The 23679-nt window shown below is 41.8% G+C and overlaps 1 protein-coding gene across 1 annotated transcript in view; it reads left to right on the top strand.

Moving 5' to 3' along the window:
• The window catches only part of usp44 (ubiquitin specific peptidase 44), a 49642-nt gene that overhangs the window by 15551 nt on the left and 10412 nt on the right, over positions 1-23679 (top strand). Inside the window, exon 2 of the mRNA XM_078553718.1 lies at positions 7173-8637. Within this exon, the coding sequence (XP_078409844.1) occupies positions 7228-8637 (1410 nt within the window). The 5' untranslated portion in view covers positions 7173-7227. The remainder of the gene's footprint in view (positions 1-7172; positions 8638-23679) is intronic.

The raw sequence follows: 23679 nt of genomic DNA, 5'->3' as shown, positions 1-23679 counted from the left end.
CGGTTGTGGCCCCAAATCCCACTACAGATGAGGAAATAACCTAGAGTGACACTTCAGAACTGGAGGAGTGCTGTTATCGGAGGCGCCCGCTTTCGGGTGAAATGTTAAACGGAGGCTCATCTGTCACCTAGGGATTTGATCCATTCATTGACTGTCCAGGTTCTCTCCAGTTATGCACGTAACTGATGGAATTGCATGTAGGTGTAGAAAGATTTTTTTTAAAGTTTCTCTGTTTTGCAATAACTAGTGTAAAACAATAGCATTTGAATCATTTGGGTCAGGAAATGACATACCGCATGTTAACCTAATGGTTATGTAAAAATAAACCACAACAAAAGCAACTTTCTCGCAATTCTTGAGTAATTGTTGAATGTTCTGGCCAAATTAGGTTATAATTCAGTAAGGCCCAATACCCTTCTATAAAAGTAGAAATTATTACTGTCAGTCTCGACAGTCTCACAATACATTCACATGGCATTTTTCTATTCACAACTTATGCAATTTTTTTATTCTTCCATGGGATGTGGGCATTGTTGGCAAGGACAGCATTTGTTGCCCATCCCTCATTGCCTTTGAGAAGGTGGGGGGTGAGCCACCAACTTGAACCGCTGTTGAACATCTGGTGCAGGTACATGCAGTGCTGCTGGGAAGGGAATTCCAGGATTTTGACCCAGTGACAGTGAAGGAAAGGTGATATAGTTCCAAGCCAAGATGGTGTGTGGTTTGGAAGGGAAATTGCAGGTGGTGTTGTTCCCATGCATCTGCTGCCCTTGTCCTAGGTGGTGGAGTTCATGGGTTTGGGCGATGCTTTCAAAGGAACCCTGGTGAGTTGCTATAGTGCACTTGTAGATGGTACACACTTGCCACTGTGTCTCGGTAGTGGAGGGAGTGAATGTTAAAGGTGGTGGATGGGGTGCCAGTCAAGCAGGCGCTTTGTCCTGCATGGTGTTGAGCTTCTTGAGTGTTGATGGAGCTGCGCTCATCCAGGCAAGTGGAGAATATTCCATCACACTCCTGACTTGTGCCTAGTAGATGGTGGACAGGCTTTGGGGAGTCAGGTGGGAGTTACTCAACACAGGATTCCTAGCCTCTGACCTGCTCTTGTAACCATGGTATTTATGTGGCTTGTCCAGTTTAGTTTCTAGTCAATAGTAATCCCCAGGATGTTGATAGTGGAGGATTCAGTGATGGCATTACCATTGAATGTCATGGGGAGATGGTTAGAGGCTCTCTTGTTGGAGATAGTCATTTCCTGGCATTTGTGTGGTGCGATTGTTACCTGCCACTTAGCCCAAGCCTGAATGTTTTTCATGGGATGTGGGCATCGCCGGCAAGGTCAGCATTTGTTGCTCATCCCTAATTGCCCTTGAACTGAGTGCTTGCAAGGCCATTTTAGAGGGCATTTAAGAGTCAACCACATTGCTGTGGGTCTGGAGTCACGTAGGCCAGACCAAGTAAGGATGGCAGATTTCCTTCCCTAAAGGACATTAATGAACCAGATTTTTTTTACGACAATCAGTCGTTTCATGGTCACCATTACTGAGACTAGCTTTATGTTCTAGATTTATTTTCAATTGAATTTAAATTTGACCAGCTGTCATGGTTGGGATTTGAGCCCATGCCCCCAGAGCAATATTCAGGGCTGGGCCTCTGGATTACTAGTCCAGTGACATTACCGCTATGCCATTATATCCCCCTAATGCGAATGTTACTTGCTAGTTATGCTGCCCAGGTTTTGCTGCATATTGGTACGGACTACTTCAGTATCTAAAGAGTTGTGAATGGTGCTGAACATTGTGCAACCAAGAACGAACATCCTCACTTCTGACTTTATGATGGAGAGAAGCATCTGTAATGGCTGGGCCTAGGACACTACCCTCAGAAACACCTGCAGTGATGTCCTGGGTCTGAGATGATTGGCCTCTAAACAGCCACAACCGACTTTTGTGCTAGGTATAACCCGTGGAATTTTCCCCCGATTCCCATAAACTTCAATTTTGCTAGGGCTCCTTGACGCCACACTTGACCAAATGCTGCCTTAAAGTTAACGGCAGTCACTTTCACTTCCCTTCTTAAGTTCAAACCTTTTGTCTGTTTGAACCAAGGCTGTAATGAGGTCAGGAGCCGAGTGGCCCTGGTGGCACCCAAACTCACTGTCACTGAGCAGGTTATTGCTGTGAAGTGCAGCTTGATAGCACTGTCGACGACATTTTCCATCATTTTGCTGATGATCAAGAAACTCTGATGGGGTGGGGTAATTGTCCTGATTGGTGTTGTCCTGCTTTTTGTGGACAGGACATATCTGGGCAATTTTTCACATTGTCAGCTGTGTTGTAGCTGTACTGGAACAGCTTGGCTAGGGGTACAGCTAGTTCTGGAGTACAAGTCTTCAGTGCCATTGCAGGAATGTTGTCAGGACTTTTGCAGTATCCAATGCTTTCAGCCGTTTCTTGATATCAGGTGGAGTGAATTGAATTCTGAAGACTGGCATCTCTGATGCTGGGGACATCAAGAGGAGGCCGAGATGGATCATCCACTCGGCACTTCTGGCTGAAGATTGTTGCAAATGCCTTATCTTTTGCACTGATATGCTGGGTTCCCCCGTCATTGAGGATGGGATGTTTGTGAAGCCACCTCCTTCTGTTAATTGTTTAATTGTACACCATCATTCGCGAACTGGATGTGCAGGATTGCAGAGCATTGATCTTATCCATGGTTGTGGGATCATTTAGCTTTGTCTATCGTATGTTGTTTCCACTGTTTGGCACGCAAGTAGCCCTGTGCTGTATCTTCGCCAGGTTGATGCCTCATTTTTAGGTATGCCTGGTGCTGCATCTGGCATACCCTCCTGCATTCTTCATTGAACCAGGCTTGATACCCAGCTTAATATAGAAGTAAAATACTGCAGATGCTGGAAATCTGAAAAAAAAACAGAAAATGCTGGAAAAACTCAGCAGGTCTAACAGCATCTGTGGAGAGAAAGACAGAGTTAACGTTTCGAGTCCATATGACCCTTCTTCAGAGCACTGAAACGTTAACTCTGTCTTTCCACAGATGCTGTTGGACCTACTGAGCTTTTCCAGCATTTTCTGTTGATACATAGCTTGAGGGTAATGTTAGGGTAAGGGATATGCTGGGGCAATGAGGTTACAGATTGTGGCTGAATACAATTCTGTAGATGGCTCACTGTTTTGAGTTTCTGGATCTGTTCAAAATCTATCCCATTTAGCACAGTGGTAGTGCTACATGACACAAAGGAGGATATTCTTAATGTGAAGGCAGGACTTCATCTCCCTAAGGAATTTGGGGTGTTCCCTCCTACCAATACTGTCATGGACAGATGCATCTGTGACAGGTAGATTGGTGAGGACAGGGCAAAGTAGGTTTTTCCCTCTTGTTGGTTCCCTCACTGCCTGCTGCAGGCCCAATCTGGCAGATATGTCCTTCAGGACTTGGCCAGCTCGATCTGTAGTGGTGTTACCAAGCCACTCCTGGTGATGGGCATTGAAATCCCCACCCAGAGTACATTCTGTGCCCTTGCCATCCTCCGTGCTCCCTCCAAGTACTGTTCAACATGGCGGAGCACTGATTCATCAGCTGGAGGAGGGGTGGGGATGGTAGGCTGTAATCAGTAGGTGGTTTCCTTGCCCATGTTTGACGTGTTGCCTTGAGGCTTCATGGGGTCTGAAGTCGATGTTAAGGACTCCCAGGGCAACTCCCTCCCAACTGTATACCACTGTGCTGCCACCTCTGTGGGTCTGTCCTGCCAGTGGGACAGGATGTAGCCAGGGATGGTGATGGTGGAGTCTGGGACATTGGCTGTAAGGCATGATTCTTTGAATATAACTGTCATATTGCTTGAGTAGTCTGTGGGACAGCTCTCCCAATTTTGGCACAAGCCCCCAGATGTTAGTAGAGGACTTTACAGGGTCAACAGGGCCGGGTGTGTTGTTTCCAGTGCCCAAGTCAAATGGCAATTGGAAATCTATCACCTCTGCTGAAATGGCAAACAAAGGAATATTTTATGAAGGTATTAAACACTCATTGTGCAAGTGATTTCTAACCAGTGGTGATTTAACCAGAATGGATGACTGACAGCATCCATTGAAACACGGAGGTTTAAAGGTGAAAGAAAGTGTTGCAGGAACACTTTCTGTTGAAAGCACACCATATTACAGAATAAATTAGTTGATTCTGTAGAATTTTAAACATTTTCTTTTTGGAGTGGGTTAGGACTCCCTCAGTGCTAGACCATTCTGATGATATTGCCAATGGGCAATCTGGAATAGAAACAGAACATGCTGGAAATAGTCAACAGCTCAGGCAGCATCTTTGGGGACTTAACGTTTCAAGTTTGATGACCCTTCACCAATACTAGAAAAGGTTGAGGTGTAAAAGGTTTTAAACAAGTACAGAAGCAGGGAAAGAACAAACGGGAAGATCTGTGGAAGGAAGGGATGATGGTGCAAGGCAAAAGGATGACAGTGGGTTAAGTAAAGAAACAAAATATGGGTCTGGAGGAGGTGTAAATGGCAACAGCAGAATCATCGTTCTTGGTTTCCATCTGAAAAAATGAGCAAAGAGGTTATGATCTGAAATTGTCGAACTCAGCACATAGTCCAGAAGGCTATAAAGCATCTACTCAGAAAATAAGGTGCTGCCCTTTGACTTTCATTAGAATGGTGTTGGCTGAAGACCGAGATGGGAGTGAGAAGGAGAATTAAAATGACCTGCGACCTGAAGCTTGGGGTCATGCTTGCGGACTGAACTGAGGTGTCTCTCCAAGCAATCATCCAATCTGCATTTGGTTGTCTCAATGTAAATGAGACTGTATAGTGAGCAGTGAATGCATTATACTAAATTGAAAACTTGCTTTAGATTGCTATTTCACCTGGAAGGAGTGTTTGGAGCACTGCACCGTGAGCAGGGGAGAGATAAAAGGGCAGGTATTATGTCTCTTGTGCTTGGATGGGAAGTTGCTTTGGCAAGTAGAAGGGGGTGGTGTTTGGGTTTATTGAAGAGTGGAGCAGGGTGTCACAGAGGGTACGGCCCTTTTGGAATTCTGAAAACTGGGGAAAATGTTTTTAGTAATGGTGTTAGCGCTTGAAATGGCAGAAATGCCAGATGATCTGTTGAAGGTGGAGGTTGGTGGGTTGGGAAGTAAGGACCAGGGAAACCCCATTGTAGCTCTGGAAGAGAGGGGAAGGGATGGGTGCAGAAATGCAAATAATAGGATTAATATGATTGAGGGTCCTTTCACTCATGGTGGAGCGGAATCCTTGGTTGAGATAAAGGAAGCCATGTTGAAAGCACTGGTACAGACCATGGCATTGCTAGAGCAGATGTGGCAGCTGGGACAATGGAATAGAGTCCTTCTAGGAAATGGGGTAGGAGAAAATGTCGTTAAGGTAGCTGCCGGAAGTCAGTGGGTTTATAGTAGATATTAGTTTACTACCTACCCCCCAGAATTGGAGACAGAAGTCAAGGAAGGGAAGGGGAGAAGTAGAGATGGGTCATGTAAAGGTGATGCTGGAAATTGGAAACAAAATTGATGTAATTTTCCAATTTAGTGAGAGTGCGAAATGGCACCATTAATCAACAATGTACCAGAAAAAGAAGTGAGGGAGGGGACCCAAGAAGGACTAGAGCAAAGAATGTACTAATTGTCGGAACCGTTCTGAAGATCCACAGCTGCTGTCAGACCTGCTGAGTTTTACCAGCATTTTCTGTTTTCTGATGGAGTCATGCGGACTCGAAACGTTAACTCTGTCTTCCTCTCCACAGATGCTGTCAGACCTGCTGAGTTCTTCCACCAATTTTTGTTTTTGTTTCGGATTCCGAGCATCCATAGTATTTCGCTTTTTTCTGTCATATACCTTTACTTTTGTTCTTTCCTGCCCACTTTCCCTTCCTTTGTACTTGCTTAAATTAAATTTATTATATTTCTAGCTTTTTCTGCTGCTGATGAAAGGTCATTGACCTGAAACATTAATTTTATTTCCCTCTCTGCAGATGTTACCTGGCCTGTTGAGTATTTCCAGCATTTCGTTTTTAAAATTTCCAACATCCGCTGTATTTTGTCTGCACGTTCTGGAGTGGTTCCATGGTAAACAATGAGAACTGTAACCTTAAACTAGTGCAAAAACCAGTGAACCTTAGCGGGGGTTGGTGTAGAGAACCATGATGTTGCAGATTTCCTATACAGCTGCCCTCACATTGTGGCCCCTGTTGTCTCTTACTCTGCATTGGAGCAGTGTAGCAGGGAAGGAATATCATACCAGTAGGAAAAATGACATTCTTTCAAAAATTTTAAAATAAAATTCTGAAAAAGAAGTTTAGTAGCTTGAAGGAAAATTTTTCCCTGGCCCCCAACTTTGTTTTTAATGAAACCTCATCAGTTTGGCCATCAGTTTTTTCAAAATCATAGAAATGAGCTTTGGCTATGGGCATTACAATATGTTATGCATATAATTGATTATCTTTTTCACTGTTAAATCATTAGTGAACCCAGCATAATGTACTTTATCAACTCATTGACAGAAAGTGCTATCATATCTCTAATGCTAACATTCATTGGGTGGTCTCTTGTTCTGTCTCATTTAGTGAGAATACAACTAACTTGTGCTTTTGTTCAATTCCACAGTGCTCTTATGACTTCAGTAACTTGCCAGTGTATCATTGTTTTGTGAATTTAGGCAATGGCGAGTTATTTAACAATAGTTTCCCATGGATTGAAATGGGTGGGGAAAATTAAAAGAACCATATGTTTAAAGCTGGAAAATCGCACAGTGTTAATTCAAGGGCAACTGATAAATTTCTTTCAAAATTGCTGTTTAGACTCCCATGCACCAAATTTTGGTCAGGGAAGTTGGGAGGTCTGTGACCAGGCTTCAGGCAGTGCCACCTTTCAGCTGAAGACTATGCTTGAGTCCTTGTGGCCTGTGTAAATAATCATCCAAATCTGGGGAAAATATCTGATCTCTCTGCATGCCTCTATAACGGTCAATTTTCCATGTGGAGGAATTTTTAATTTATTGCCCCTTAGCACTTTGACTTACTTTGAAGCACCAACACACTGTGCCACACATTTCCTGCTTGTGGAAGTTTAAGTTATGATATTGAGAACTTTCATGATTGTTATCCATGCTCAGTTTCTTTTGTATATCTTGCAGGTTAACATATTGGATGTTTGTCATGCATCTTTCAGAATGGTAACACGTGAAATCAATGGATAGATGCAAGCATGTAGGGCGGCTTCGGCTTGCCCAGGACCATTCAATCCTAAACCCCCAAAAATGGCATTGTTTGGACTGCAATACTACAGAATCAATGTGGGCATGTCTCAATTGTTCACATGTTGCTTGTGGACGATACAATGAAGAACATGCACTAAAACATTTTCAGGAAAGTAAGCACCCCGTGGCCTTGGAAGTAAATGAATTGTATGTATTTTGTTACGTTTGTGATGATTATGTGCTGAATGACAATGCGACAGGTGATCTAAAATTGTTGCGGAGCACATTAAGTGCAATTAAGAGCCAGAACTATGACTGTACAACTCGAAGTGGCAGGACTTTACGGTCAATGGCAGGAGGTGATGACTCCTACCTTTCTCGGGGGTGTGCACAAGCGCAGCTGCGGAATGAAGATAGGATGTTCACGGCACTTTGGCATCGGCGTAAGTTGCTCATGTCTAAAGTCTTCCAGTCTTGGTTTGCGTTGACATGCAGTGGCAAGCTGAGACTTGAAGAAGAACGATTAAAGGAAGAGGCTGAAATGAAAAGGGAAGAAGCCAGAAAAAGACGACAAGAGCTAAAACGGCGGCTGCACGCCGAGTTGCTGAGCACGCCACCCCGAAAGAGTTCCCGTATAAATGAACCCTCTAAAATTAGTGACACATCAGCTCCACGAACATCAGCAAAATATCCAGCAGTAACAACTGGCCTTACCTCAAGCACAGTTAGGTTGAAAAAAATTGGTGATTCCCCTATTAAACGGAGACCAACTGTCACACCTGGTGTGACGGGACTGAGAAACCTGGGAAATACCTGCTATATGAACTCCATTCTGCAAGTGCTAAGTCACTTGCAAATATTTTGTGAGTGTTTCTTGCATTTTGACTTAAGTCAAACCCAAGAACTGCTGACCAGTACAGCAAATGGGAAAACTAGGTCCTCTAGCCAGCAATATTTGATTAGTGACATTAATTCAAGTACAGGTACATCTTTGATAGATGAGGAAAAGGGGTCAAGACGACCAAGTCTTTCAGAAGGATTAAGTGGGGGAGCATCTAGAAGCAGAAATAGGGAGCTGATTCAACTAAAGGAGCCAAGCTCAAAGCATATATCTCTGTGCCACGAACTCCACACCCTTTTTCTGGTCATGTGGTCTGGCAAGTGGGCATTGGTATCTCCCTTTGCTATGCTACACTGTGTATGGCGACTCATCCCAACCTTCCGTGGATATGCCCAGCAGGATGCTCAGGAATTCCTCTGTGAGCTGTTGGATAAAGTACAACAGGAGTTGGAAGCCACAAGAACAATGTGTACAGCCCCTATTCCAATATCACAGCGAAAGCTTATCAAGAGAGTTCTGACTGTGATTAACACCATTTTCCATGGACAGCTACTCAGCCAGGTAATGGTCATGTTACTTCTCAAACCATTAATATGGTGTTCTCTGATTATTTGATTGTCAAATGATGGTGCAGTTTTAATTAAAAATCTTGTAAATCAGCTCAGCAATAAAGGTAATATTTTGGTAAACTATGTTTCCCTTTACTATCCTAGTTCAGAAACAAAAGGCTGCACAAGAAAATAGCCCTGAAGAACCTATTATGAGATCTTGCTGAGCATGTATAACCTCATAATGTTCACTACTTGTCATATTTAATTTATATTGGGCAAGTTGAGACAATGTTAATTCTTTATGTAAAACCAAAGTCCCAAGCAACTAAGGACTGACTTTCTCACTGTCAGGAACTGCTGAGACCTGGGAAATTCCACGTTTAATCTCTCATTCATGCTGAACTTGACTGGCTCAAAAATTTGCCTCTGTCCACTTTGACTTGAAAAAAGATCAGTTAGCATTGTGCTCTTTATCACTATCCAGTGATTGTGTGTGTTTCCTCGCACTCAGCTGAAGAGCTGCCATGTAGCCTTTTTTGAGGGCAGTGACTGATAACCCCCATGCCAAATAACCTTCTGAACCTTCCAATTCAGTGTTATGCATGATACAGTTTTTGGAATGCAATTGGCTAAGCGCTAGGGGAAAAATGTGAATGGGCAAGGGAAAAAGGACCTAGCTGTCTGAGGACTAGCAGCACAAGTGTGATTGGTTAAATGCCTTTCTTCTCTATTGTAAAATTGATTGTCTTGTGGCCATTTAAGTTATATACTAGCATAAAGCACCAACTTGGAAAGATAGTAGAAAATTGGGAGAAGTTTAAGTGCAAAGACAACACGGAAAATATTTGTTTGAGTTAGCTTTCTTATCCTTGTGATTTTCCCTCAATTATATTTCCTCCACGTAACAGCTCTGACCTCTGGTGTCTTCTGGCTGCAAAGGGAAGAGGTAAATTCTTGTAACGCCAACATTCATTAGTGTTCTATCTGTCTGTGGGCTGGCCAAGATATTTTTTTTATCCTCTTCTGATGTGGGACAGTTCACATAATCCAGAAATGAACTCTAGTTTACTGTGGAAATTGAACAACTGCCAAAGTAGATATTCACATAAGTAGATTGAAGTCTCAGTTTGTAAATTTGTAATTTAAAACAAAATGGAGTTAAGCAATATGTGCACTAATGTCATGGGTTATGGAGCACTTAACAATTTTTAGCACAAACCACTCCAAGATCGAATATAATGTGATCAGATGCAGGTTCAGATTTCCTCCAACTGCCCTTCAGGACTGCACTGTTATTTTTTTGTATACTTTTCATTTTAAATTGTTTGGTATTTATATCTTGCATCATTCTTGTAGGTGTCTCAATTTCTAATGTCTCCTAGAGCTTTTTCGTTAGCTTTGCTGTTCAGTTACATGTTTGGTAATGCAGACAGAATAACAAAACAGTTTTAAGCTAATAGATTTGTTCCTGTGCATCCAGCCCTCAGTAAGTGATGGATCTCATTCTTCTAACCATGGCGGATGGGAAAAGACCCACACAATTGTGTGATATACCCTCCAGCCCACCCAAAACAGCGTGATTTCCTAGGAGAGGTGAGAAACAAATTTGGGAGGAAAATCTAGGACATTTCTCTGATCCTTGCCATGGTGAAAAATATTCCAGGAGATCATCTCCCCTTCAATACTGATATGCAGTACTGAACTTTAGTAAAATGTGATCTGTACCTCAGCAGGAAACAAGTTTAGCTTTTGCTTGAAGGTATTCAGACAATCTGCATCTGCTGGCAGCCTGTTCCCTAAGAATAGTGGACCTCTGGAAAAGAGCCACCTCCTGATGTGTAACATGGCTTCTGGAAACGAGGCAGAGTTGAGATCTAACTGAATGGTGGAACTGAAGGGACTGAATGACCCATTCCATTCCTATTTTCCTGGATCTGGCCTTGCACGACTTAAATTTGTGACCCCTGATCCTCCCTAGCCTGTTTAATTGTAACAAACTGTCAACTGGAACATGACCTATTCCCTCCATCATCTTAACCACAATCAGATCACCCGTAAGTCTCTGTTTCTCTACAGTGTACAGCCTCCATTTTTATAGCCTATCTTGAAAGCTATGATGGGCTTTAGACTGGGAATTAGTCTCATTGCTGCCCTCTTCACCCTGTCCAAAGCATCACTATCACCCACAGCCATTCACCGTAACATTTTCTATTGTTCAGTCAATTTTGTAACCACGCCCCTTTTAGTCCATGGGCTTTAGTTTTGATAATCCTCTTTCTTATGTGACTCTGTATGAAATGCCTTTTGGAAGCCCATGCACATTAACTACACTTCCCACATCCACCCTCTCTGTTACCTCATCAATATACTCCCATTTGCTCCCAACAACAAATAGTGTTGGCCCTCCTTTATTAATCCAAGCTTGTTCAAGTGATTGTTAATTTTCTTCCGGATTATTGTTCTGAAAGGTTCCTACTACTGATGTTAAACTTGGAATTGCCAGGTTTATTCTCCTCCCTTTGAACAAGACTGCACCATTTGTAATCCTCTCGTCCTTTGGCATCATCCCATGTATAAAGTGGATTGAATGAATGTGGCCAGCATCTCCATAATTTCTACTCTTTCTTCCCTCAGTGACATGGGGTGAATTCCATCCAGACTGGGTACCTAAAGTGCTACTAACCTTTCTAGTACCTCTTCTTTATCTGAGAGTCATGGAGACCATTCAGCCCATCAAATCCATGCCAGTTGTCTGTAGAGCAATCCAGTCAATCCCATTCTTGAGCTCTAAACCCATAGCTTTGCAAGTTTATTTCCCTCAAGTACCCATCCAATATCCTTTTGAAATTATTGATCACCTCTGTTTCCACTGCCCTTGTATGTTTTCCTTTCTTAAGCAACTATTTTATCCAATTGGACATTGACCTTCCTATTCCATGAGCCTCAATTTTGTTAATCAACATTTTGTGATACTTCATCAGATACTTTCTTAAAATCCAAATAGGCAACATCTACTGCAATCCCTTCAACTTTCTCTGATACTTTATCAAAAAACTCAGATTAGTCAAGTGAAATTTGCCGTTTATAAATCCATGCCACCCCTCCTTAATTAACTCAAACCTCTCCCAAGTACCTATTGATTTTTTTCTATGATTATTATTCCTAGAACCTTGCCCACCACTGTTTTAAACTGACTGACATGTAGCTACTAGGAATGTCCTTGCGTTTCTTTCTTAACCAAGGGTGACACATTTGCTACATTGACATTACAATAGTTAGCTTGTTCCTGAAAGGCCAACTGTGATTTGCAGAGAAGACTTTTTGAAAATATTTGTGATTATACAATTTACACAACACTATGCATTTATCCATCACTTTTAACCAAGAAAAACATCCAAAGGTGCTTCACAGGCACATGACCATGCTCAGAGGTTGGTTTTCAGGAGCATTTTAAAAGAGGAGCAAGAGTAGAGAGATTTAGGAAGGGAATGCTGCACGTTGGGGCTCGGACAGCTGAAGGCATAGCTGGCAACAATGAAGTAGTAAAAATCTGGATTCCCCAAGAGATTAGAGATCTTGTAGGTTAATAGGGCCAGAGGAGGTTAAAAATAGGGTTGGACAAGGCCATTGAGGAATTTTGGAAAAGGATAAGAGTTTAAATTTGAGACATGCCTGGAACACATGCAGGTCAGAGAGCATAATTACAGGTGAACGGGACTTGGGACAAGTTAGGATACAGGCATCTGAGTTTTGGATGACCTCAAGTCTACAGAAGATACATGATGGAAGGACAGGAGACCATTTGAATAATGGAATCTGAGGTAACAAGAGCATGAATGAAGAGTTCCGCAGCCAATGTGTTGAGGCAGGAGTGAAAATGGGTAATGTTAGGTGGAAGTAGGGGTCTAGCTAATGGAGAGGGTGTGGGCCTGAAGCTCAGCCAAGGCTCAAACAGTTACAAAGGATCAATTTTAGCCTCAGACAGTTATGAAGAAGAGGGATTGAGATGGTGGCTAGGGAATGGAGTTTGTGATGGAAACCAAACTTGATAGTTTTAGCTTTTCTAATATTTAGCTGGAAGAATTTCTCATTTTCTAATATTGGGTTGTACCGAGAGAGAGTTGGTGCTAAGTTAGAGCTGAATTTTATCAGAGTACGTGTGCAACCTGATATGTTTTCAGATGATGTCAGCGAGGGAAAGCATGTAGGTGAAACATAGGCGGTATCAAGTCATGGAGAGGGGAGAGAAGCCATTATAGGAGATTTGCTGATGCATAGGAATGGAGCCAGGCAGTCCCAGCCAGCTTGATGAAGGAAGATGTGGTCAACTGTATCAGAGACTTCAGGCAAGTAGAGAAGAATGAGGAAGGGTAGTTTTTTGTGGTCACGTCAATTTGTGACTTCAATAAGGATGGTCTCTGTACAGTGGCTGGGGGGGAAAATCTGCTTGGACGGGTTCACACGTGGAGCTTTGGAAAAGATGCATCAGACAGAATCTTATCCTCTGTCATCATAGCAATGAAGTTTAGACTGATTTAACTTGGATGATGATTGTAGGAAACTTTTGTCCTCTGGGGATGATTGCCTATATTACTGTAATAACCTTAAAATGCTCATTTAACTTTATTAGGGTAATATTAATCCTAAATTACTAAAGCCGTAAGAATAAGCCAGAAATAAAATGACATGCTTTATTTCTGATTGCCAAGTTGCTACTCTTCCATTTTATTGCCAATTTAATTTCAACATTTTTCACCACCTCTGCATTAAACTGATTTTAGTTTAAGACAATTACTCTCATTAGCTGTTTTAATTGCATAGTCTTTTCAAGCTGTGGTTCTGAGGCACTAGGGTGTCTATGCAGGGATCTGAAGTTATCTAATTTCTGTGGTTTTTCTGTATCTGTTGACTCATTCCTGTTGGTCTACTCATGTTTTTTTGGAATGATAGCACTGTTTTCCTTTTTGATTAGCTAGCATTGTCTTTGGAAATTAGGGTAGGGTGAGGTTCCTGAGGCATCCATATTTACAGGGAATCCTTGTAGGAAAATTTGAAAGCCACGAGGCTGTGTAAGTTGGTATGCGTCCAAACTTTGTCTTAAAGCACTTGAGTTTCAAATGTAAGTATGTAGGTTACTTATTTGGTTAATAAGAAACTAGTGCTGCAGATTAGCATGAGAAACTATCAGAAGCTGTATATAGAACCATGACTGATATTGATGTGAAGTCTTTTTTAAATGCCTCTCATCAGTTCCAACTGTAAATTCGTGCTTGAAGCTGTCAGGCCACTTCATGTCAGTTGCATGATGCCTGTTCTAGATTCGTTTAAGTGGAATTTTAAATGTTAAAATTTAGATGCTGAGTATTACGGTTGCACATCATTTAGAACTGGATGTAGTTCAAGCCACAAACTTGTAAAATGCAGAGTAAACTGAGAAGATTGGTAAATAAAAAATGTAGTGACATTTTTTATAATGGAATCCAGATTCAATCTTTAAATCTTTTTGCTGGAGTAGAACAGGGGACTGAGGGCATTGGTAATGTTGTTCGTCATGTCAAATACCTCAGTTTTAGATTTGAGTATTGCTGATGAAAAGAGACATGTCAAAACTTTTCATCTTGCACTCATCAGGACACTTCAAGAATGCCAATATAAGGGGGAAACAACAATTTATACTCTGAGGAGAGACTGCCGATTGGTTAGAAAGTGGACTCTGACTGGTAGAGGCTTTGCCATGGAGAATGCACCAGTGATGGTGACTGATAGTTAACTGCCAAACATTGTTTGAAATTTAAACCAAGCAGCTTGACCCTGATTGGTCAAGGCATTGCCCTGAGGAATGAGTCAGCGAATGGCTGTCACTTACTTAGCTGAAATAGGCGTAATGTGTGTACATGTTCTTTCTGTCTGCAAAGAACAGGGCCCTGTGTATTGATATATGTAGCTTCCAGTACACGCAAATGTGCCGCACTTTGAACCCAACTGACGATCTTAAATTGGTTGTCAGTGTAATTTTTAGCACACTGAGGATTATTTAGTAAATATAAACAGAAAATGATCGAAAAACTCAGCATCTGTGGAGAGAGAAAAACAGCGTTAATGTTTCGAGTCTGTATGACTCTTCTTCACTTAACTCATACTGTCTATGCAGAACCTCCTTCCTCAAGCTGCCAATGTGTTTAGTACCTACGTGGACCGTGACCACTGGACCCTTCCCCTCCCACTGCAAGTCCTTCTCCAGCCCTGGGCAAATGTCCTGAGCCCTGGCACCAGGCAGGTACCACGGCCGTATGGACTCTCACTCCTTGCTACAGAGAACAGTGTCAATCCCAGTTACTATACTGTCCCCTACGACCGCTATGTTCCTTTGTGCTCCCCCCACTTAAGTGGCTTCTTGTACTGCAATGCCATGTTTAGTCAGCTCATCCACCCTGCAGTCCCCACTCTCAACCAAGCAAGCTGAAAGAATCTCAAACCTGTTGGACAATTGCAGAGGCTGATACTCCTGCACCCCTGCCCTATGGATCCCTTTACCTACCTCAGCTACACTCACACCCTCTTGTCCCTGATGACCTTCCAAATTAGAAGACCCTTTCCTAACGGGTGTTACCGCTTCCTGGTACAGAGCATCCAAATAACTTTCCACCTCCCTGATGTGTTGCAGTGTCGCAGCTCAGTGACTCAGCCGGAGCTCCTCAAGTTGCAGACACTTACTACAGATTTGCTTGCCCTGGATAACACTGGTGACCAAGAGCTCCCACATGCTGTAGCCATGACACATTACCTGTCCTGCCACACACATTTGCTTTAATTAATTTCCTAATTATTTTATTCAATTATTTATTTTCTTTTATGTATTAATCTTATCACAAACCCCTGTACTATTTTAAACCTTAGAAATAGAATAGACCTTAACCATTTACCAGATACCCACCAAACAGCTGGCTTCTTCCCCTATAGCAGAGCAACAGGGTGAAAAAGTTAGAAAAAGCAAAGGAGCACCTCCCTCCCCTCCTCACCAAACTCTCTCAGCTCACCAAACTCTCTCACTTTGTTGAGGCCATCCACTCAGTGCTGGTCCCACTGAGAATGTTTGAATTTATATGTCCTAAACAAAGGGACTAGCTGAGCTCAGGTACCATACCTCAGTCCAACCATCCTCAGCTGCTGCTTCAATGACCTTCCTTCCATCAGAAGGTCAGAAGTGGGGTGTTCACTGAAAATTGCACAATGTTCAGCACCATTCGTGACTCTTCAGATATTGAAGCAGTCCATGTCCAAATGCAGCAAGACCTGAACAGTATCCAGGCTTGGGCTGACAAGTGGCAAGTAACATTTGCACCACACAAGTGCCAGGCAATGACCATCTCCAACAAGAGAGAATCTAAGCATCGCCACACTGAATCCCCCACTATCAATATCCTGGGGGTTACCATTGAACGGTTTCATGGTCACCATTACTGAAACTAGCTTTCCTTTCTGCTCTCTGTGCTAGCTAGTATTGTAAATGGTTTCTTTTTCTCCATGGCTGTCCTAATAACTTTCAAACCCATAGTCATCACACCTCCTGAATAAAAATGCTCCCTACTTCTCTCTTCACTAACCCTAACCCCTCTCATCCTTAGCAACATGCTGTCCCTGGTGGCAACATCCACAGACATCAGAGCAGATTCCACATATACTGACACCTAGCTCTACTCTTTAACCCATCCCGTAACACTAATGTCTGTTGTCAGACAAGTTGTCTGACATCTGATCTTGAATGAGCTGTCATTTCCTCCAACTAAACATTGGGGAAACCCATTGTCTTTGGCTCCCACCCCCAAAATACATGCACAAATTGTATTTCCTTCCACGGCCATCTTCTTGGGCTGAAAGGAACTTTGACATCCTGTTCTTCCCCAAGCTGAGCTTCTGTTCCTATATCCTCCTCATGAAAGGAGGGTCTACTTTCACCATTTAACATCAACCTGCCTCTATCTATCTCAGTTCATGGTCCAAAGAAACAATGGTAAATACTGTTGTCGCCTGCAGACTTAATTAATAGTCATTTGGTAGTACAGAACTTGAGTATTGCTCAACAAAGAAACATGTCAAAGCTTTTTGTCTTGCACTCATCAGGACACTTTGCAAGAATACCCGCACAAGGGGAAACAACAATTTATACTGTATGTGAAGAGAGTGCTGATTGGTTGGCAAGTGGACTCTTCGACATGCCTCTTTTTTTCAGCAAGACTTGATTAACTTCAGTATTTTATTAGATGGCCTCCCATTCCTATCTGCCGCCACCCATGAACTTAGCTCATCTAAAACTCCATTGTCTGTATTCTATCCTGCACCTACCACTCATCCATTGCTTTCATCCTCACTAATTTGCGTTGACCTCTGGTCCCACAAGGTGTAAAATTTGTAAGTTTCACATTTATATTTAAAACTCTTCATGGTCTCACATTCCTTATCTCTCCTACAGCTCCCTGTCCCTTGAATTCTCTGCTGCTCTGATTGTCCACCACATCTTTTCCCCATCACCTTTGGTAGCTATGCTTTCATGTCTAGGCCCCACTTTCTAGAATTCCTTCCCCGGACCTTTCAGCCTCTCAATGTTCCTTTCCTTCTCCCTCATAACTCTGTTTTTGGTACACTTGCTTCATGCCTCTGAAGTGCTTTGTGACATTCTTCTGCATTAAAGGTGCTATTAGGTCGCAAACCTAACTTCTGAATCAATGCACATTTGTATTCGAAAAGAAAAGGGGACATTTATTGGTTTCAGACCAGTTTTCAGGATTGTTGCTTACCCCAGGACTGTTTAAGGCACTTGCTTTAGGATTCTTTCAGGCCTTTACATCAGAAATTCATTCTCTCTGCTTATTCCTCTGGGTGAGTTTGCTCAGGATCTCAGCAAATTTGTATTTGTCTGTATATCCAGTAAATTGCTCTATCGCTCAAGCATCCCAGGACAGACCTTTGCAGCTCTTTTCAAATGTGCATAGACAGCAATGCCAGAGCATTTTAAAGCATTCAGAGCATTTTAGTTTAACAATGCTTTGCATCTAGTGTTGCTCTCAAAGTGTATTCATCATTGCTACTAACATTCCCTTTTTTTTCTTGTGCGTCTGGCCTATTCACTCAAGTGTGCGGGTACTTTAACTCATTTGTGCATCCCCACACACGTAACTTAAAGGGATCAACTTGTGCTCGGCCTATGCAGGAGCTTCTGGGTTGCCACAGAGCCACACAGGTTAGTGGGAACAGTCTTACTGACTCTAGAGTTAACTTGCCCTACACTACAACTGTGACTATACTTCAAAAGAACTTCATTGGCTGCAAAGTGCTTTAGAACACTAAGATCATGAACGGCGCTATATAAATGCAAGTTTTGTTCCTTGGTAAAATGTTATCATTCAGATCTACTAAGTGTGTCCTTTCCTACATCTGTAAAGCAGTCTGGGCTGAAATCCAGGGAACAGTGACAGATATCAGGAAATAGACTATTGGAACATTAACACAGGGAGTCAAGGGTGATATTTACTACACAAGATGTGTATTTTGTTCAATAACAGTACACAAAAGTATATTAGGTTAGAGGAAGAGAGGTGGGAAGAGTCTCGTTTAGAGCATCTATGCCAGCATAGACCAGCTAGGTTGAATGCCTGTTTCTACTCTCTGGCACTCTATGTAACTCCTGCTCCATTTGTGTACTTTTCAGCAGTTACATTATGTGCAAGCCATCATCAGTAGGAACCTGTTTTTTTTTTGCTTTTTTTCTGTTCTCTTTCTGCTCTCCATCAAAATAAGACTGATCACACTAAGGTGAGCTATATTGCCCCAAAGCTATCTGAACTAAGATCAAGTTACTTGACATAGCTAAAAGAATGTGCCTTGGACCCATTAAAGGCCATTTTTCTCTATAACTTTGTGCATGTCCATCTTGATAATTGGGTCTTCATGAATCATTTGTAATTTTACATTTGAATTGTTGACACTGGAGCCAATCAAGCCCACTTGAGGCCATTTCAGTACACAGAGACTGGTTCTTCACAATTCCTGTTTGAAGTAACATTTCTAAGTGATGATTGCTGACTTTGACATTGAGCTGGTCTTGTGTCAGCTTGTTTAGTCATGACTTTTGCATGACATGCAAGCAGACAACAGACTGAACTATCCTGGATAGCTAAATACCACACCACACAATGCATTTATCCTCTCGTTTGCCTGGACAGACAAGCTCATCTTATACCTAATCTATTTCTCATTTTCCAGATGTGTATTTGAGTAGCAGCCAAAGTGATTTTCACTGGAGTAAAACATGTATGTCATTGTGACATGAAAACATAACTTGCAAACTTTATTCTATCTAATTTCTCCATAACATTCCTCAAGCCTTTCTCTTTGCCTTCATCAAACAGATGCTTAAATGTGTTGTAAAAAACATTTATTTGCATTTTGATTTTGGCAGTTACGAACCACTTTGTGGGAGAAATATTCTGAGCCTACCCTGAATGTATTGTGTTCCCTCTGCCAAGTCGAAAATAGTCCAATCTAATTTTGTAGAGGACACTGTTTATAGCCAGTGTGATGGACACTTAAGCATGCCCAAATGTCCCTCAGTTAAATGGTCAGCTTATAACCTTGAGGCTCCTGTGCTCTGAGCTTATTCATCAATATTATCCACCTCATTTATTTGTGATCTGCACTTCAAAAGGAGAATGGGGGTGGTCACGCCTCCATGGCCCTGTATTTCCTCACCCCACTTTCACCCCCTCTAAGCTTTCAGCATTGCCTTTGTTTAACGGTGGGCAGAACCCTGCTGTTTGTAGCAGATTTAGGGAAGGTGGGTGCAATTTTTAGGTCGCAAGTGCTTGGTTATACTTTTTATCTGCCAGTTTCTCCTAGATAATTCATCAGAGCAAGTTTTGATGAGGGCTCACTGTTCCATACTATAACTCCAGAATATCCAATTAATCTGACAAAATTGCCTGTTCTGAGAACTGTTCAATGTTATGTTCAGTTACATTTTTATATTCAAATTTAATCAGGAAGGCAATAAATGAGCTTGTCAGGTAAACCTATGGGGTGGGTTTTTGTTGCATCAGAGATATTTCCGGAGAATAGGTTTCTTTGTAAAACGTTTAATCCTCGTGGATGTCTTCCCTTAAAATTGAGTTCTATACCTTGGCTTGGCTCTTTGAGCTGAACTTCAAAAACACAATTTAAAGCCAACATTCCTGTACCCTGCAGGCGGACCTTGCTCTCTTGGAGTGAGGGTTGAATTTTGTATCTACAGCCACTGTATTTTCACCGGGCAGTGTGGCTACTGAGAAGCCAAAGCCTTTTCCCATCAGTGGTCAAGTCTCTCTGCTCTAGGAAAATGGCCACTAACTGGCCTCATAATGTAAAACAGCAGAATTTTGCAATATGTTGCACAGCCAAGTCTGCTCGCTACTTGCACGAAGACTGTAATTTAATTTTTATATTAATATTTCAATTGCAGCTGGGTCTAATATCCAGTCTTTGGCTGCCATTATAATTTTTCTCAGTATTTGTAATCAGCACCAAAAGGTTCTCACCCACTTCCTGTCCTTTTTATGAGCCACATGGACATTTTCCAGCATTTTTTTGTTTTTTGAACATGCCTTTTTGATCACTTCCATCCTTCCACTGCTTGATATCCATTTTAATTTGATGTGATTGGTGATTTGATGTGACTTTTGTTGCTGCAGTTTCCTCCCTCCACAGTGGCTTACCAAATGGGAGCTCAGTGAAAACTGGAGTTACCTGTGCTAGCCTTGAAATCATACTGGTGCAATGAGATGGGACTGTTTAATACACCACTCCTGCTACAACCTTACACATAGGTTTCGTCATATTAAAAGCGTGGCTTGATACAAAGTACTGCTTTCACAAGTAAACTGCGTAGTGTGTGTGAACACTCTGCTTGGGCAACATTTTGCAATCTGTCACTATATAGAAACAATTCTGCATTGGAATCAGTTCAGAGAAGCTTCACTCGGTTGATTCCCAGGATGAACAGGTTGTCTTATGTGGAAAGACTGAGCAAGTTGGACCTATACCCATTGGAGTTTAGAAGAGTGAGAGGTGATCTTATTGAAATATATAAGATTCTGAGGGACTCGACAGGATACTAAGAAGATGTCTCGCCTCCCCATCTCCATGGGAAAATCTAGAACTAGGGGGCACAGTTTAAAAATAAGTGGTCTCCTTATGGATGCAGATGAAGATTTTCTTCTTTCAGAGGGATGTTAATTTTTGCAATTCACTACCATAGAGAGCAGTGGGAGCTGGGTCATTGAATATGTTCAAGGCTGAGCTAGACAGATTTTTGGTCAACAAGAGAGTCAGGGTTATGGAGTTAGGCAGGAAAGGAGTTAAGGCCACAATCAGATCGGCCATGATCTTATTGAATGACGGAGCAGGCTCAAGGGGCCGAACAGCCTACTCCTATTTATGTTCTTATTCTGTTCCATGACTTATCTTCATATGGGTGGTAATACTATGAAACAGCTGAATGTAGCAGATAGATATCATTCTGAGGGGGAAGGAGCTTCTCGTCATAATATCAGTATACTTGATGTATTGTGGTAGCTTAGCAACCAGGGCTTTAAATTCTAGGTATTTTACTTCAGTTTGGTTCTCTGTCAAGATTGACTTGACTTCACTGTTATAGGAAACCCAAGCAAAATTCTCCCTTCATAAGTAACCTTTGTTCACGAGAAAAGTTTATTGTATGAGATCAAGACGACAGCAACAACTTTGAAGATCCATAGTTCATTGTTTGTAGTCTAATAGACGGAGGTAATCACCCAGTTTGCGGATACTTGGTGTGGGAAAAACTGTATTGGATTTTTAAGAGGGCTCCTGTTTCCTTGGGGAATTTCCAGTTTGCTGACACTGATACGAGATTGGGCACCAAGCCTGGTCTATAGTCACTCTCCTCTAGTTAGGGTCTGTATGGAGGTTTCTGACTTCAGTTGTGATGTCCATGATGTGGATCTCTTTATAAGTTCTGAGCAACTGGTGCAGGACCAAAAAAAAATGTACAGAATTATTCTTTAGGTCCAGGAATGGTATGCTTAAAATCTTGGCTTTTTTAATTTTAGAGGATATATGAAGGATGTGTGATTAATTCTAACATGCCCTGAAGCCTGGGATTTTGATGGCTTTTCACCCAAAAACCCAATGGCTCAGTTTCGAACAGAGAATTGACTTGCATCCAGGCAGTCACTGATCATTTAGTCTAACCACTTCAAAACACTTGATCACAATAGCTGCTGTTTCTATTGAAGAAAATATGTTTACAAATTAGCACATGTTGTGATCAATTTCTGTTCCATCATCAGCTCCATTTCAGGTTAATTGGTTTGCAGTAGATTGTCAGGTGCTCATAGTTCCCCAAAGTTGGATGCCAGCAAGACATGATTTGCTTTACATGGTCTAGAAGTTTGGATGTGATAGTGTGATTGCTGAAGCATATATGGAGAATGGTTTGCTCACTCTGTTTTAATGTTGTTAGCAATAAATCAAATGATTTGTGAAAGCATTGTACCATTTCATACACAATGGATTATTCTACTACTTCGGTATAGTTTTGTCCTCTTAATATCAATTATAAGAATCCTGGGCTGGAGTTAATTCTTTGACCATACACTGCACAGATTCCTCCCGAAATTTGCCTTTCAAATTTGAAGCCTGAATTTTGGATAACATGTCTGGATTCTTATTAGTTTGTGTGATTACTCAAATCAATAAATCATGTGGACAGGCTCCAGTGGTAATAAGGTATTATCTGTCAATGAGGCTCCCTGTGCATAGGGTTCAATTGGAAAAACTATATTGGAGGAAATCCAGAGAAAAACTGTAAGAAATGTTCTCATTTATGTGACAAGGAGGTGTGCTGTGACATACATGAGATGTGCACATGTACCGCTTTTATTAGCAGCTTCCTGTGGTCCTGCTTGGGTGAGTGAGTCTGAGGATGTTACTTTATACAGTGTGCCACTCTGCATCAAACTTGGCTGACCAGAGGACTCTCCCTCCCTTACCACCACAGACTTATTGGAAGGATTTACAAGTCGATAATCAACCTGCTTGGCCACATTATGAACACACCTTCTGTGGCCATCAAGCCCTGGAGTGGGACATGAACCTGGAGCTTCAGGCTCAGAAACAGAGTTGACTATTTCTCTCTACCCACTGTGCCACAAGACCACCTATGCCTAAATTTCCCAGTGTTGTACTAAACCTTTGAGCACAGATCTGAAAAGTTAACTTTCTCTCAGATGCTGCCAAACCTGCTGACAATTTCCAAAATTTTGTTTTTATTTCAGATTTCTGACATCTGTAGTATTTTGTCTTTGTATTCTTCAAACTGGTTGAAGAAATACACTGTTGCTTGCCCTGCTCTCTCAGATCCCAGGTTCTCTGTATTATGACCATAAATTGTTGCTCAAAGACTCTCAAAACTTCTGTGGGCAACTATAAGAGTAATGAATGGCAAGCATGGTTTATTCACTGCTGGCTGCAAAATCAAGCGATTGTCTGTAGCCTATATCACTTCAAAACAAAATCTTAGAATGGTGGCACAGTGGTAATCTTATTGGATTAGTAATCCTGTGGGCTAGACTAATTGTCAAAGATATGAGTTTAAGGCTCACCATGGTGGCTGGTGGAATTTAAATTCAATTAATTAAAAATCTGGAATAAAAAGCTAGTCTCAGTATTATGGGACTCAATAATGATTACAAAACTACTGGATTGTCGTGAAAAGCTCACCTGGTTCACTAATGTCCTTCAGGGAAGGAAATCTGCTGTCCTTGCCTGGTCTGGCCTACATGTAACTCCAAACCCACAGAACTGCACTTGAAATGGCCCTACAGAGTTTTATGAGGATGGAGAGCACTGCACTGTGCATCTTTTTAGCTACAATGACAGACTTTGCAGTGGGATAAAGATTGGTTTTGTGGAGCACATCAAACATGTCTGTCTTTAGAGATTCCCCTGTTCTACAGAATTCTCAATTTCCCTGAAATGTTGG

The sequence above is a fragment of the Cetorhinus maximus genome, chromosome 12 (genome assembly GCF_964194155.1).
Source record: "Cetorhinus maximus chromosome 12, sCetMax3.hap1.1, whole genome shotgun sequence".
In the NCBI taxonomy this organism is placed as follows: Eukaryota; Metazoa; Chordata; class Chondrichthyes; order Lamniformes; family Cetorhinidae; genus Cetorhinus; species Cetorhinus maximus.
This window is presented reverse-complemented; position numbering and strand designations above follow the sequence as displayed.